General features: G+C 27.8%; 1 protein-coding gene across 6 annotated transcripts in view; it reads right to left on the bottom strand.

Annotated features, from left to right (window-relative positions):
* LOC142235152 (uncharacterized) overlaps positions 1-17,538 on the bottom strand; it is a 454,428-nt gene that overhangs the window by 26,456 nt on the left and 410,434 nt on the right. For 5 of the 6 annotated variants that reach the window (XM_075306408.1, XM_075306405.1, XM_075306406.1 and 2 more), the window contains one exon: positions 16,464-16,811. The exons of the other annotated variant lie outside the window; for it this stretch is intronic. In XM_075306408.1, the coding sequence (XP_075162523.1) occupies positions 16,464-16,811 (348 nt within the window). The remainder of the gene's footprint in view (positions 1-16,463; positions 16,812-17,538) is intronic. 6 annotated transcript variants of the gene reach the window in all.

Below are 17,538 nucleotides of genomic sequence, written 5' to 3'. Positions count from 1 at the left end.
GAAAATTTTGTCAAAAATTTAAAAAAATAATTTTGCGAGTATAGAAAACCTTCTCAAAATTTTGTGATTATAGAAAATTTTATGGCTATAGATAATTTTGCCAAATTTTAATTTCAAAATTTTAGTTCTATAGAAAATTTTGTCAAAAACTTATTTCTATAGAAAATTTTGTCAAAAATTTATTTCTATTGAAAATTTTGTTAAAATTTTATTTCTATAGAAAATTTTGTCAAAATTTTATTTTTATAGAAAGTTTTGTCAAAATTTGATTTCTATTGAAAATTTTTTGAAAATTTTATTTCTATAAAAAATTTTTTTAAAATTTTATTTCTATAGAAAATTGTGTATTTTTTTTATATAAATTTTATTTCTATAGAAAATTTTGTCAACATTTTATTTCTATAGACAATTTGTCAAAATTTGGTGATTATAGAGAATTTTCTCAAAATTTTGTGATTATAGAAAATTTTCTCAAAATTTTATTTATGTAGAAAATTTTGTCGAAATTTTATTTCTACAGACAATTTGTCAAAATTTGGTGATTATAGAAAATTTTCTCAAAATTTTGTGATTATAGAAAATTTTCTCAAAATTTTATGACTATAGATAATTTTGCCAAATTTTAATTTGAAAATTTTATTTCTATAGAAAATTTTGTCAAAAATTTATTTCTATAGAAAATTTTGTTAATTTTGTTTTTCTATAGAAAAATTTTGTTAAAATTGTATTTCTATAGAAAATTTTGTCAAAATTTTATTTCTATAGAAAATATTTTGAAAATTGTATTTCTATAGAAAATTTTGTTAAATTTTTTTTTCTATAGAAAATTTTGTCAAAAATTTATTTCTATAGAACATTTTGTCAATATTTTATTTCTATAGAAAATTTTGTCAAAGTATTATTTCTGTAGAAAACTGCGACTCTACTAAACTGTAGCGACATTCTTTCATGTTTATTATTTATCCCTAGATGCAGGGAAATAACTATGAAAAAGGATTGGATAATTCATTGCACAAATTCCACAAGATCTTCCCTTATTTGGGGTTGTATATCATCAGGAATCCTTGTCATTATATTCTCCCTTTTTTTAAGGAAAGGAATAAGCGACATGTACGTACAACTGTCAAGAAAAACCAATGAAAATGAATGTTCTTGTCTTCTTTGGCTGTGGTGAAAACACACAAACCATTCACCCTTCCTTCCACAGAATTGTGTATTGCGGGGGAGTTACTAACGGTGAGATGTGACAACGGTAGCTCATAAAATTAATGTCAAGGAAATTGTGTTAAAGCACTCTCATTCATTTCACTTTCAGATTTTTGTTTCATTGCTGTGGATGATGATTTTCATTTCGTTTGTTTGTTTATTTCGTTTCGTGCGTTTTTTTCTTTTTCCTTGCAATGTACTATGTATATGGTTAAGATGGTGGCAATGCTGGTGACGGATTAAATGTGGGTTTTTAAATGTACAATAAATGTACAATGTATAAAAAAAGGGAAAGTGACAAGTGGAAACATTCCTCGGTTTTTTGTTTTTATTAAAGTATTATGTTGCCATCAATTTTATTGCAATAATAATATTTAATTGTTTTATTGTAATTAATAAATAATTTTTATTTTTCATATCTAAATTAATTTAAAATTTTGAAACCAATAAAATTTTAACAATTTAAACACTCTCCTTTATATTTTTGGGATTTGGGATATAGAAATTAAATTTTGATAAAATTTTCTATAGAATTAAAATTTTGACAAAATTTTCTACAGAAAAAAATTTTTACAAAATTTGAATATTTTTTAAATAAAATTTTGAAAAAAGTTTCTATAGAAATAAAATTTTGGCAACATTTTCTACAGAAAAAAATTTTGACAACATTTTAATATTTATTTTAATAAAATTTTGATAAAAGTTTCTATAGAAAAAAATTTTGACAATACTTTCTACAGAAATAAAAATTTTGAGAAAATTTTCTATAGAAATTAATAATTTTTAAAAAATTTATAGAAATAAAATTTTGAAAACATGTTCTATTTTGAGAATATTTTCTATGAAAATAAAATTTTAAGAAATTTTTCAATAGCAATAAATTTTGACAAAAATTTTTACAGAAATAAAATTTAGAAAAAAATTTTTGAGAACATTTTCTATAGAAATAAATTTTTGACAAAATTTTCTATAGAAATAAAATTTTGACAAAATTTTTTATAGAAATAAAATTTTGACAAAATTTTCTATAGAAATAAAATTTTGACAAAATTTTCTATAGAAATAAAATTTCTGACTATATTTTCTATAGAAATAAAATGTTGACAAAATTTTCTATAGAAATAAAATTTTCACAAAATTTTCTATAGAAATAAAATTTTGACAAAATTTTCTATAGAAATAAAATTTCTGACTAAATGTTCTATAGAAATAACATTTTGACTAAATTTTCTATAGAAATAAAATTTTGACAAAATTTTCTATAGAAATAAAATTTTGACTAAATTTTCTATCGAAATAAAATTTTGAATAAATTTTCTATAGAAATAACATTTCGTTTTGTTTTGTTTTTGTTGATTTATTCTTCAATCATTTCCTCTGTTGGTTAAGCTTAGATGCATGGTTCTAAGCTGAAATCCAAAAAACAACGAAATAAAATTTCGACAAAAGTTTCTATAGAAAATTGAAAAACAAAATTTGGAGACAAATTTCTATTGAAATAAAATATTGATAAATAAACGTTTGACAAAATTTTCTATAGAAATAAAATTTTGATAAAATTGTCTATAGAAATAAAATTATACGAAAATTTTCTATAGGAGTAAAAGTTTGACAAAATTGTCTATAGAACTAAAAATTTGCCAAAATTTTGTATAGAAATACAATTTTCTAAAATTTTCTACAGAAATTAAATTGTGGCCAAATTTTCTAAAGAAATAAAATAAAATTTTCGAAATAAATAAATTTTCTATAGAAATGAAGTTTTGACAAAATGTTCTCTACAATTAAAATTTTGACAAAATTTTTGTTAAAATTAAATTCTGACAAAATTTTCTATAGAAACAAACCTTTGAAAAAATTGTCTATAGGAATCAAATTTTGCCAAAATTTGCTATAGATATAAAATTTTGCCAAGATTTGCTATAGAAATAAAATTTTTGACAAATTTTTCTACAGAAATAAAATTTTTGACAAATTTTTCTACAGAAATAAAATTGTGGACAAATTTTCTAAAGATATAAAATTTTGGCAAAATTTTCGAAAGAAATAAAATTTTGACCAAATTTTCTAACGAAGTAAAATTGTGAAAAATAGTTTCTATAGAAATAAAATTTTGTCAAAATTTTCCAAAGAAATAAAATTTTTACAAAACTGTCTATAGAAATAAAATGTTTATAAAATTTTCTATAGAAATAAATTTTTACAAAATTTTCTATATAAATAAAATTTTGACAAAATGTCTATAGAAATAAAATTTTGACAAAATGTCTATAGAAATAAAATTTTGACAAAATTGTCTATAGAAATAAAATTATGCGAACATTTTCTATAGGAGTAAAAGTTTGACAAAATTGTCTATAGAAATAAAAATTTGCCAAAATTTTGTATAGAAATAGAATTTTGCCAAAATTTTCTACCGAAATTGTGGCCAAATTTTCTAAAGAAATAAAATTTTATCAAAATTTTCTATAGAAATAAAGTTTTGACAAAATGTTCTCTACAATTATAATTTTGACAAAATTTTCTATAGACAAAATTTTCGTTAAAATTAAATTTTGACAAAATTTTCTATAGAAGTAAACCTTTTACAAAATTGTCTATAGGAATCAAATTTTGCAAAAATTTGCAATAGAAATAAAATTTTGCCAAAATTTTGTATAGAAATAATATTTTTGACAAATTTTTCTACAGAAATGACATTTTTGACAAAATTTTCTACAGAAATAAAATTGTGGACAAATTTTCTAAAGATATAAAATTTTGGCAAAATTTTCGAAAGAAGTAAAATTTTGTCAAAATTTTCGAAAGAAGTAAAATTTTGTCAAAATTTTCGAAAGAAATAAAATTTTGACCATATTTTCTAAAGAAATAAAATTGTGAAAAACCAGTATATACGGCCGTAAGTTCGGCCAGGCCGAAGCTTATGTACCCTCCATCATGGATTGCGTAGAAACTTCTTCTAAACACTGCCATGCACAATCGAATTACTTAAGTTGCGGTAACGCTTGCCGATGGCAAGGTATCTTAAAACCTCCTAACACCATCTTCTAAATTGTATGTAAGTCCATACGTGGTATATATTAAATCAAAAAAAAAAAAAAAGATCGATCCAATACGTATATAATTCAGTTTGACAAGGTAGACATAAAATTTTGACAAAATTTTCTACAGAAATAAAATTTTAACAAAATTTTCTATAGAAATAAACTTTTGACAAAATTTTCTATAGAAATAAAATCTTGGTAGATTATTTGTGGCTCGAGTGGCAACCATGATTATGAACCGAATAAAATTTGAACAAAATTTTCTGTAGAAATAAAATTTTGAAAATAATGAAACTTTTATTATGAACCGAATAAAATTTTAACAATATTTTCTCTAGAAATAAAATTTTGATAAAATTTTCTATAGAAATAACATTTTGACAAAATTTTCTATAGAAATAAAATTTTGGTAGATTATTTTTGGCTCTAGTGGCAACCATGATTATGAACCGATATGGAGCAATTTTTGTGTGATTGGACCAATTTTGGTATGGTTGTTAGCGACCATATACTAACACCACGTTCCTAATTTGAACCCGATCGGATGAATTTTGCTCCTCCAAGAGGCTCCGGAGGTCAAATCTGGAGAACGTTTTATATGGGGGCTATATATAATTATGAACCGATGTGGACCAAGTTTTGCATGGTTGTTAGAGACCATATACCAACATCATGTACCAAATTTCAGACGGATCAGATGAAATTTGCTTCTCTTTGATGCTCCGCAAGCCAAATCTGGGGATCGGTTTATATGGGGGTTATATATAATAATGGACCGATGTGGACCAGTTTTTGCATGATTGTTAGAGACCATATACCAACACCTTGTACCAAATTTCAGCCGGATCGGATGAAATATGCTTCTCTTAGAGGCTCCACAAGCCAAATCTGGGGATCGGTTTATATGGGGGCTATATATAATTAAGGACCGATATGGACCAATTTTTGTATGGTTGTTAGAGACCATATACCAACACCATATACCAAATTTCAGCCGGATCGGATGAAATTTGGTTTTCTTTTAGGCTCCGCAAGCCAAATCTGGGGATCGGTTTATATGGGGGCTATATATAATTATCGACCCATGTGGACCAATTTTTGCATGGTTGTTAGAGACCACATACCAACACCATGTACCAAATTTCAGCCGGATCGGATGAAATTTGCTTCTCTTTTAGGCTCCGCAAGCCAAATCTGGGGATCGCTTTATATGGGGGCTATATATAATTATGGACCGATGTGGACCAATTTTTGCATGGTTGTTAGAGACCATATACCAACACCATGTACCAAATTTCAGCCGGATCGGATGAAATGTGCTTCTGTTAGAGGCTCCACAAGCCAAATCTAAGGGTCCCTTTATATGGGGGCTATACGTAAAAGTGGACCGATATGGCCCATTTTCAATACCATCCGACCTACATCGATAATAACTACTTGTGCCAAGTTTCAAGTCGATAGCTTGTTTCGTTCGGAAGTTAGCGTGATTTCAACAGACGGACGGACGGACATGCTTAGATCGACTCAGAATTTCACCACGACCCAGAATATATATACTTTATGGGGTCTTAGAGCAATATTTCGATGTGTTACAAACGGAATGACAAAGTTAATATACCCCCATCCTATGATGGAGGGTATAAAAAGTTTCTCTAGAAATAAAATTTTGTCAAAATGTTCCAAAGAAATAAAATTTTTTAAAAACTGTCTATAGAAATAAAATGTTTATAAAATTTTCTATAGAAATAAATTTTTGGCAAAATTTCCTATAGAACTAAAATTTAGACAAAATGTCTATAGAAATAAAATTTTGACATAATTTTCTATAGAAATAAAATTTTGACAAAATTTTTCCATAGAAATAAAATTTTGACAAAATGTTTTATAGAAATAAAATTTTGGCAAAATTTTCTATATAAATAAAATTTTGACAAAATTTTCTATAGCAATAAAATGTTTATAAAATTTTCTATAGAAATAAATTTTTGGCAAAATTTCCTATAGAACTAAAATTTAGACAAAATGTCTATAGAAATAAAATTTTGACATAATTTTCTATAGAAATAAAATTTTGACAAAATTTTTCCATAGAAATAAAATTTTGATAAAATGTTTTATAGAAATAAAATTTTGGCAAAATTTTCTATAGAAATAAAATTTTGACAAAATTTTCTATAGAAATAAAACTTTGGCAAAATTTTCTATAGAAATAAAATTTTGACAAAATTTTCTATAGAAATAAAATTTTGACAAAATTTTCAATAGAAATAAAATTTTGACAAAATTTTCTAAAGAAATAAAATTTTGACAAAATTTTCTAAAGAAATAAAATTTTGACAAAATTTTCTATAGCAATAAAATGTTGACAAAATTTTCTATAGAAAATTTTCTATAGAAATAAAATTTTGACAAAATTTTCTATAGAAATAAAATTTTGACAAAATTTTCTATAGAAATAAAATTTTAACAAAATTTTCTATAGAAATAAGATTGTGACAAAAAAAGTAAAAGTATTTGGTTTGCCTGGCAAAGTATTTGGTTTGCCTTCTAAAAACAAAATAATTATACCCTTCACCACTACTGTGGTACAGGGTATAATAAGTTTGTGCATTTGTATGTAACGCAGAAAAGGAATAGTCATAGACCCATCTTTTAGTATACCTATCGGCTTGGAATTACATTTTGAGTCGAACTAGCGATGTCCGTCTGTCTGTCTGTTGATGTATTTTTGTGTGCAAAGTCCAGCTCGCAGTTTGAGTCTGATTGTCCTCAAATTTGGTATAGGATCTTTTTTCGGCTCAAAGACGATCCCTATTGATTTTGAAAACAAATCGGTTCAGATTTAGACATAGCTGCCATATATATTTATAACCGATCTAGTCATAAATTACGTATTTATCAACCGATCTTCTTCCAATTTCGTATAATCGAATATTTTATGAGTGTCGTAAATGTTGCAAAATATCAGTCAAATCGGTTCAGATTCAGATATAGCTCTCATATATAGCTTTCGCCCGATTTACACTCCTATGGCTTCAGAGGCCAATACGATTCACCTGAAAATTTTCACAGGGAGTAGAATTAACTTTATAAATATCCTCATCGAATTTGATAAAATCGGTTCAGATTTAGATATAGTTCACACATATAGCTTTCGCCCGATTTACACTCCTATGGCTTCAGAGGCCAATCCGATTCACCTGAAAATTTTCACAGGGAGTAGAATTACCTTTATAAATATCCTCATCCAATTTGATAAAATCGGTTCAGATTTAGATATAGCTCACATATATAGCTTTCGCCCGATTTACCAGAGACCAAAGGTTTACTTCGAATTACGTGAAATTTTGCACAGGGAGTAGAATTATGTTAACATTATAAATATGCATACCGAATTTGGTTGAAATCGGTTCAGATTTAGATATAGCTCCCATATATATCTGTCGTCCGATTTACAGATATGACCACCGTATATCAAAAATTTCCTCCGATATACTTATGTTAAAACTGTGCACAGGGAATGGAAATAACATTTTTACTATCCATCCCAAATTTAGTTGAAATTGGTTCAGATTTAGATATAGCAGCCATATATAAATTTCGTTCGATACATGGCCCCAGAGGTCAATATTTCACCTCGATGTACTTGAAGTTGTACACAGAGAGTAGGGCTAACATTCTTGCAACACATGCCAAATTTGGTTAAAATCGGTTCAGACTTAGATATAACTCCCATATATATCTTTTGCCCGTTTTAGATTCATATGACCACGGAGGCCAAAGTTTCATTTGAAGTTTTGCACTGAGACTTAAATTAAAATTTTAGCAATTTGTGCCAAATGTTATCAAAATTTACTCAGAATTAGACAAAGCCCCCATATATATGTGTTCTTCTCATTTTAGCAAATATGACCAAAATACACATGGTATCAAAAATGTTGATATACATAGTGGTGAAGGGTATAATGTAGTCGGCCCCGATCGACTTTAGACTTTCCTTACTTGTTCGATCTCGAACTCTTAATAAAATTTCCCATATTAATGCTTTAACTTAAAGCTTACTATGAAGAGGGCGCTAGGCCAGAACAAAGTTGCATGATTTAAAATGCATTCTTGATTATTGCACTTAAAACGTTTACAGTTTGATAACTTAAGGACATTTCAGATTGCATTATGAAATCAAAAAATGAGCACTTCTTTCATTACACTTGACTTTCCAATTTTATAGATTTGATGACATTAAAGTGAAATGGAAGAACAATAAAATTCCTTGAGGGGTGGCAAGACCAATTTTTAAGTAGATGTTAGTAGTTATCCACTGCCAAAGGACACTGAAATGCATCGAAAACGTACACTATTGATATTGGTAGTTTTCATGTGTAGCATACCTTAAGGCAAACATTTGCAAAATTGTAAAATTCTTCAAAACATGCACATGCATAATTAGAAGAGATAGAATTAAGTATTCGGTAGAGACAAAGAGAAGGGCATATGACAAAAAATGGGGAGGTAAATTCAATCTGCCTGAGGACTGCTCTTATGGGGAGAAATTCTGAAAAAATTTAAAAATGAACAAAATATGTTTTAAGATTTCCTATTTGGGATTATGTCGTTTAACTTAAATGTGAGATTTGGGAAAAACGCTTGCTATATTTTAGATCAATTTCTGGATGGTAAGAGCCAATAAGGTCAAGTGTAATCATTCAGTTTTTAGTAGGACTACTGATTTTTCTGACTATGGTACTTTTTATAAAGCGAAGGCAACAAATTGTAATTCCAAAAAGTGGACTTTTTATTCTAAAAAATAATTGGACAAAAAATGTTGCATACTTTCAGGCGTACATTCTATCACTATCTTCAACCCCATCACTACTTTACAGCTTTTCCTATTACTGGAAATTATTTCCCTAGATTGTAAAACTCAATATTTCTTAAAAAGCCACTTAGTTTCCTATGCAATTAAGCTACCGATAAATTAACGACACAAACATCTGTGACAAAATTGTTTGTAATTGTATGAAATTGTTATAGCAAACTTAAAATTTCAACAATTTCATGTTCAAGATTCAATAACAAAGATTAAAGTTTCAAGGTTTTGCATCCTTTGGCATGCAGAAAAAAATCTTTCAGTAGTTTTCCCTCAGTTGTATACATTTAAATAGATTATCATTATGACCAGCAATTGCTGGATGTGTGTGTGTGTGTGTATGTTTGTTATACCCTACATCACTGCATAAGAAATAACATTGAGCGGAGGACTGAAGAAGGTTTAAATCCTAGAATATATGTATATTAGGTGTTACTATCATGGTTGCCACTAGAGCAAAAAATAATCTACCAAAATTTTGAGAAAATTTAAGAAAAAGAAACAAAAAATGTTATTTTGCAAAACTTTATTTCCATAGCACATTTTGTCAACATTTTTTTCTATAGAAAATTTTGTCAAAATTGTATTTCTATAGAAAATTTTGCAAAATTTTATTTCTATAGAAAATTTTGTCAAAATTGTATTTCTATAGAAAATTTTGCAAAATTTTATTTCTATAGAAAATTTTGTCAAAATTTTATTTCTACAGAAAATTTTTTCAAAATTTTATTTCTATAAAAAGTTTTGTTAAGATTTTATTTCTATAGAAAATTTTGTCAAAACTTTATTTCTATACTAAATTTAGTAACAATTTTATTTCTATAGAAAATTTTGTCAAAATTTTATATCTATAGAAAATTTTGTCAAAATTTGGTTTCTATAGAAAATTTTTTAAAAATGTTATTTCTATAAAAAATTTTGTCAAAATTTTATTTCTATAGAAAATTTTGTAAAATTTTATTCCAATACGAAATTTCTAATATTTCTATAGAAAATTTTTGTCGAAAATTTATTTCTATAGACAGTATTGTCAAAATTTTATTTCTATAGAAAATTTTGTCAAAATATTATTTCTATAGAAAATTTTGTCAAATTTTTATTTCTATAGAAAATGTTGTCAAAATTTGATTTCTATAGAAAATTTTGTCAAAATTTTACTTCTATAGAAAATTTTGTCAAAATTTTATTTCTATAGGACATTTTGTCAAAATTTTATTTCTGTAGGACATTTTGTCAAAATTTTATTTCTATATAAAATTTTGTAAAAATTTTATTTTCATAGAAAATTTTGTAAAATTGTATTCCAATACCAAATTTCTAATTTTTTATTTCCATAGAAAATTTTGTCGAAATTTTATTTACATAGAAAATTTTGTCAAAATTTTATTTCTATAGAAAATTTTGTCAAAAATGTATTTCTATAGAAAATTTTAGTCAAGATTTTATTTCTATAGAAAATTTTGTCAAAATTTGATTTCTATAGAAAATTTTGTCAAATTTTTATTTCTATAGAAAATTTTGTCAAATTTTTATTTCTATAGAAAATTTTTTCAAAATTTTATTTCTATAAAAATTTTGTCAAAATTTTATTTCTATAGAAAATTTTTGTCAAGATTTTATTTCTATAGAAAATTTTGTCAAAATTTTACTTCTATAGAAAATTTTGTCAAAATTTTACTTCTATAGAAAATTTTGTCAAAATTTTATTTTTATAGGACATTTTGTCAAAATTTTATTTCTAGAGAACATTTTGTCAAAATTTTATTTCTATATAAAATTTTGTAAAAATTTTATTTGTATCAAAAACTTTTGTAAAATTGTATTCCAATACCAAATTTCTAATTTTTTATTTCAATAAAAAATTTTGTCAAAATTTTATTTCTATAGATAATTTTGTCAAAATTTTATTTCCATAGAAAATTTTGTCAAAATTTTATATCTATAGAAAATTTTGTCAAAATTTGGTTTCTATAGAAAATTTTGTCAAAATTTGGTTTCTATAGAAAATTTTTTAAAAATGTTATTTCTATAAAAAATTTTGTCAAAATTTTATTGCTATAGAAAATTTTGTAAAATTTTATTCCAATACGAAATTTCTAATATTTTATTTCTATAGAAAATGTTGTCAAAATTTTATTTCTATTGTAAATTTTTTCAAGATTTTATTTCTATCGAAAATTTTAACAAAATGTTATTTCTGTAAAAAATTTTGTCAAAATGTTATTTCTATAGAAAATTTGGCAAAACTTTATTCCTATACAATTTTTTTTCAAAATTTTATTCCTATACAAAATTTTAGTTCTATAGAAAATTTTGTCAAAATTTTATTTCTGTCTTTTGTTTATTTGGCCAACCTTGTATGATTTTTTGTTATTATTTAATTTTAGCTACTTAGGCCTAAATTATTTTTGAAATAAAACACTTTTATTTCATATTCTCCACCAAATAGTGGAGAAACGTCGGGAGAATATGAAATAAAAGTGTTTTATTTCAAAAATAATTTAGACCTAAATAGCTAAAATTAAATAATAACAAAAAAATTATTTCGTTTTGTGTTTTTTGTCTAAATTTTATTTCTGTAGAAAATTTTGTCAAAATTTTATTTCTATAGAAAATTTTGTCAAAATTTTATTTCTATAGAAAATTTTGTCAAAATTTTATTTCTATAGAAAATTATGTCAACATTTTATTTCTACAGAAAATTTTAACAAAATGTTATTTCTATAAAAAATTTTTGTCAAAATGTTATTTCTATAGAAAATTTGGCAAAACTTTATTCCTATACAAAATTTTGTCAAAATTTTGTTCCTATACAAAATTTTAGTTCTATAGAAAGTTTTGTCAAAATTTTATTTCGTTTTGTGTGTTATTGTTGGTTTCTCTTCAATCATTATTGTTGTTTTTGATCTCAGCTTAAAACCATGCATTGACTAAACTACAAGTGTAGCTTAACCAACAGAGGAAAAGTAGGCTTGTCAAAATTTTTTTGGGCAAAGCCCTATAGACTGTAAGTTTTGCTGCAAGTAGAGGATGCTGATGAAGAATGTGGTAATTCCGAAACAGCTGTACATCCAACTATCTTGCAGTCTATAGGGCTTTGCCCAAATAAATTTGACAAGCATGTAACCCGGCTTAGTTTCCTAATTGCTATCAATATATTAACGACACAAAGACCTGTGACAAAATTGCTTGTAATTATATTGTAAAATTGGATTTCTACAGGAAATTGTATTAAAATTTTATTTTTATAAAAAATTTTGTTAAAATTTTATTCATATACAAAAATTTGTCAAAATTTTATTCCAATACAAAATTTTGTCAACATTTTTTTTTCTATAGAAAATTATGTCAAAATTTTATTTCTATAGAAAATTTTGTCAAAATTTTATTTCTATAGAAAATTTTGTCGAAATTTTATTTCTATAGAAAATTTTGTCAAGACTTTATTTCTATAGAATTCGACACAAATCTCCTCTCCTCCCTTCCACCACTCTTATAGTTTTTCAAAGAGCCTGTATGCTGCTTTCTCCTGTATATATATGACCAGAGCTAATTCCTTTGTTGTATCCAGTAAAAACAAAAAACATTTGTTGTGTTTTTGTTGTATTGATGTAGGGTATCTCAATTTCACTTTGGCCTTACCTACCATGGTATTTTTGTTTTTCAATTCCTTTTTTCTTTTTTTTCAAGTACAACCTATGAAAATATTTTAAAAGCTTTACTTTCTGTTGACACTAGAAATCGGATTACAAATCTAAGGAGTAAAAGGACACTTTGGAATGAAAATGGAAGTGAAAACAAGAACACACGTACCTTTGAAAATGCATTTTTTGTGCATTATTTTTATTTATTTATTTATGCTATTTCTTAAAAGAGATAATATTGTGAAAGATTTTTCACAAAAACTTCATAGCGAGGGGTAAACCTTCACTTAATTTTCCTTTGGCAATGAGAGCAAGGATATAACCAAAATATTTAAAAGTGGCCAAAATGATTTAAAGAAATTAAACATTTTTTTTTATTTGGTAACCCAGCAAAAACTAGTTAACTACAACTCATTACAATTTGCATTACCAGTAGTAAAAGTGTCACTACACGTTGCATTACATTGCGGTGAGTTATAATGACTAACATATAATGATAATAATGGAAACTTCCCGGTAATATTTGATAATTCTCAAAATGTAATGCAGGTGGCTGTTAATAACTTAATAAAATATGAAACTTATATGAAAAAGAATATGTAATGTAACGGTAATTCTGAAGATTTTTCATTTAGGAGTATTCTTCATAAATATGTTATTTCACAATAATTATGTTTTAAATACATAACCCTACCATATTATATATTAAATAAATACTTTATTAGGTATATTATAAAGTATTTCACGAGTCCAACTCCCTTAAACAACCAATTTTTATTTCCATTTTAAGCGTAAATTTAGTTCGCGTTTAGTTTTACTTAGATCAATATATTACCCCATGTTCTAATATTCGGAATCGCAAGTCGAAAGAAATTAATTTTCTTATAAGAAAATAACAAGATAGCCTCGGTCTTTAATCCAATTTCATTTTAAACATCTCATTAAAGACAACTATATAATTTTTATATCCTCCACCATAGGATGGGGGGTATATTAACTTTGTCATTCCGTTTGTAACAAATCGAAATATTGCTCTAAGACCCCATAAAGTATATATATTCTGGGTCGTGGTGAAATTCTGAGTCGATCTGAGCATGTCCGTCCGTCCGTCCTTCCGTCTGTCTGTTGAAATCACGCTAACTTCCGAACGAAACAAGCTATCGACTTGAAACTTGGCACAAGTAGTTGTTACTGATGTAGGTCGGATGGTATTGAAAATGGGCCATATCGGTCCATTTTTACGTATAGCCCCCATATAATCGGACCCCCAAATTTGGCTTGCGAGGCCTCTAAAATAAGCAAATTTCATCTGATCCGGCTGAAATTTGGTACATGATGTTAGTATATGGTCTCTAACAACCATGCAAAAATTGGTCCATATCGGTCCATAATTATATATAGCCCCCATATAAACCGATCCCCCGATTTGGCTTGCGGAGCCTCTAAGAGAAGCAAATTTCATCCGATCCGGCTGAAATTTGGTACATGGTGTTAGTATATAGTCTCTAACGACCATGCAAAAATTGGTCCATATCGGTCCTTAATTATATATAGCCCCCATATAAACCGATCCCCCGATTTGGCTTGCGGAGCATCTAAGAGAAGCAAATTTCATCCGATCCGGCTGAAATTTGGTACATTGTGTTAGTATATGGTCTCTAACAACCATGCAAAAATTGGTTCACATCGGTCCATAATTATATATAGCCCCCATATAAATCGATCCCCCGATTTGGCTTGCGGAGACTCTAAGAGAAGCAAATTTCATCCGATCCGGCTGAAATTTGGTACATGGTGTTTGTATATGGTCTCCAACAACCATGCAAAAATTGGTCGATATCGGTCCATAATTATATATAGGTCCCATATAAACCGATCCCCAGATTTGACCTCCGGAGCACCTTGGAAGAGCAAAATTCTTCCCATTCGGTTGAAATTTGGTACGTGAGATTAGTATAGGGTATCCAACAACCATGCAGGAATTGGTTCCTATCAGTCCATAATAATATATAGCTCCCATATAAACCGATCCCCAGATTTGACCTCCGGTGCCTTTTGGAGAAGCAAAATTCATCCGATCTGGTTGAAATTTGGTACGTGGTGGTAGTATATGATATTTAACAATCATGTGAGTTGAAATTTCTGGATGACAGTCTTTCGTAGAAGTTTCTACGCAATCCATGGTGGAGGGTGCATAAGATTCGGCCTGGCCGAACTTACGGCCGTATATACTTGTTTTTTTTTTTATTTTCTATTTCTTCAATATTCGTTCCTACTCAAGTATTGTTCATATTACATCATTACTCGGCGTATTTTGATCCAATGTAATCAGCGAGTGAAGTCATTATTTTCGAGATTTGGTTACCAGAGTCAATAAGTGGTTATTTTTACAAACTTTTGTATATCTACAAAGAAGTGATTACATATTACGTGAAAATATGCTCTAAATGCACTACTTATTTCATGGCCGAAGGTATGCTTGGGGTGAAGTACTTTCCTCGTAGGACATGCGTATGTAAATGTAATCCGAAGCGATTCCAATTTATAAGTGGTTATATCTTTTTGATTGGGATTACCTACCTACAAGATTACCGGGTAATGAGAGTTTTTGCTGAGAACATTTTGAAATTTTCAAAATTTTATATAGAAATAAAATTTTGAAAAAAAAATTCTATAGAAATAAAAGTTTGACAAAATTTTCTGTAGAAATAAAATTTTGACAAAATTTTCTATAGAAATAAAATTTTGATTAAATTATCTATAGCAATAAAATTTTGACAGAATTTTCGTCCATAGAAATCATTTTTATCCAATCATTTTTTTACCATTTTATTTAAAACCATTCCTTGAAATGGAATAGTAACCCGGTTTATTTACTATAGAAAATTTCCCTACATACTTTTAGGTGGAACACTTGTCCCCTGACAACATTATGACTTAAAAGGGGAAATTGTTCAAAATTGTTCGAATGGTAAACTGGATTTTTTGGTGTTCACTTTTGAGAGCTTTCACTGTACTTCATTTCCCATAAAAGAAATTAATTTCTTTCCATGTACCATATCCTATATATGTCACGCCTCTTGATTATTTGCGCAAAAAAATTAAAACTTTTTATTAAGAAAAACACCTTTCTATTTTAATTTATTTTCTTTAGAAACCCATGGAAAAACAATTCGTCTAAGTAATTTTCTCAACCTTTATGCATACCCAAGAATCCCGCAGATTATAAATATTTCATGAGTTGGCAAATGACATTCAAGTAATTCTGCATAGTACCTACAATGAATAGTTTGATGTGATAATTAAAACGCATGGAAAGAAGTGTGAAAAACGGAAGAGCAAAAAACAGAAAACATTGCATATCTTGAGGCATAATTAAAGTAAAGGGTGTAGGAAACAAAAAAAAAACAAATTGAAAAAAGAAAGCATAAAGTGAAGGCGCCTATTTAATATTGTCATTTACTTAATGAAAGTTGTAGTGCGGTTACAAGCAAAGTGCCTTTACTGACAAAAAAGGATTACTGTAGAAACTGAAAAAATGAAAATTGAAAATAGGAACATATAACCAGGGACAAGAATGGAAACAATAAAAGAACAATGTATTTTAAAAAAATGTGAATATCATGTTTTAAAGCATATAGTAGGGATGAGTAGTAAGTATCTAGAAAATAGAATAGTAGGAGCATTAGTTAAGACACTCACCTCACTGCGTGTGAGTATGGGTTTTTTGCGTTGTAAAAACGTGGTTTTCTTCTTGTAATTTGTGGTTGTGGTAGGCGTAATGCAACCAGCGCCAGCGCCACCTGTACTACTACCACCACCACCACTACCAGCACCATGCGAATGCGGATATAGACTGCAAGTTGACGACATGGAACCGATGGAACCCATATTCTCAAGCCCAATCGAGCTGAAGGACAGTGTCGATAAGGCATTATTGTCTGAGGCTGAAGACAGAGGCAATGGCAATGGTTTAAGCGTATGCTGAGAACTGCTCGTTGGTGTCGATGATGAGACGGCAATGATGGCATTACTGGACGAGACATCACTCTGAAATTTATTGGTATGATAATGATGATGAGAGGGCATTTGTAGATTACTGCTACTGCAGGGAGCACTGCCTATATGGGATGAGCAAATTCTACTGTTACAACACGCTGCCGTTGTAGTGGTCGTGCACGAAGAATCGATGGTATGTGAGGTTGGTGAGTTCAAATTATTTGGCAATGATTTGGTGCTAGGTTGTTGGGGCTGTTGGGGGGCTTGTGTGTAAATGGTGGGGGTGCGTCGACACGCTGACAATCGTGTCGATGAATATAATTTTGGATGTAACGAATGAACAGGGGACAATGGACGCTTAGGATTGGTAGCATGATATTGAGGCAATGGTGGAGAAAGGGATGACGGTGACATAGGATAAGCAGCCGATAAGTTTGATGTAATGCATGCCAGTGTCTGAAGAATATGAAGAAGGTGAGTGGCCGGCAGAGATTTCAAAATTCGTATGTCATTGTATAGGAGAGTGAATTTAAGGCAAATTTGTTTCAATGAAACAGTTGTGTGTGTGTGTGAGAAGTGTTTTACAAAGAGAAGAGCATTGATCATAGGATACAGTTGGAGAAAAATAGAAAAGATATTACACAATAAGTTCAAATTTTAATATTAACAAATAGGCTAGGCTTTATGTACAAGAAATGTAATGATTCCAAATTAAGTAAAGCATGATTTTGTGATTTTTGGTTATTGCTAAATGTAGTGCATACTTCTAGGATCTACA

This window comes from Haematobia irritans, chromosome 4 (genome assembly GCF_050003625.1).
Source record: "Haematobia irritans isolate KBUSLIRL chromosome 4, ASM5000362v1, whole genome shotgun sequence".
NCBI lineage: Eukaryota > Metazoa > Arthropoda > Insecta > Diptera > Muscidae > Haematobia > Haematobia irritans.
Note: the sequence above shows the minus strand (reverse complement) of the source record. Positions and strands in the feature narration are given on the sequence as shown.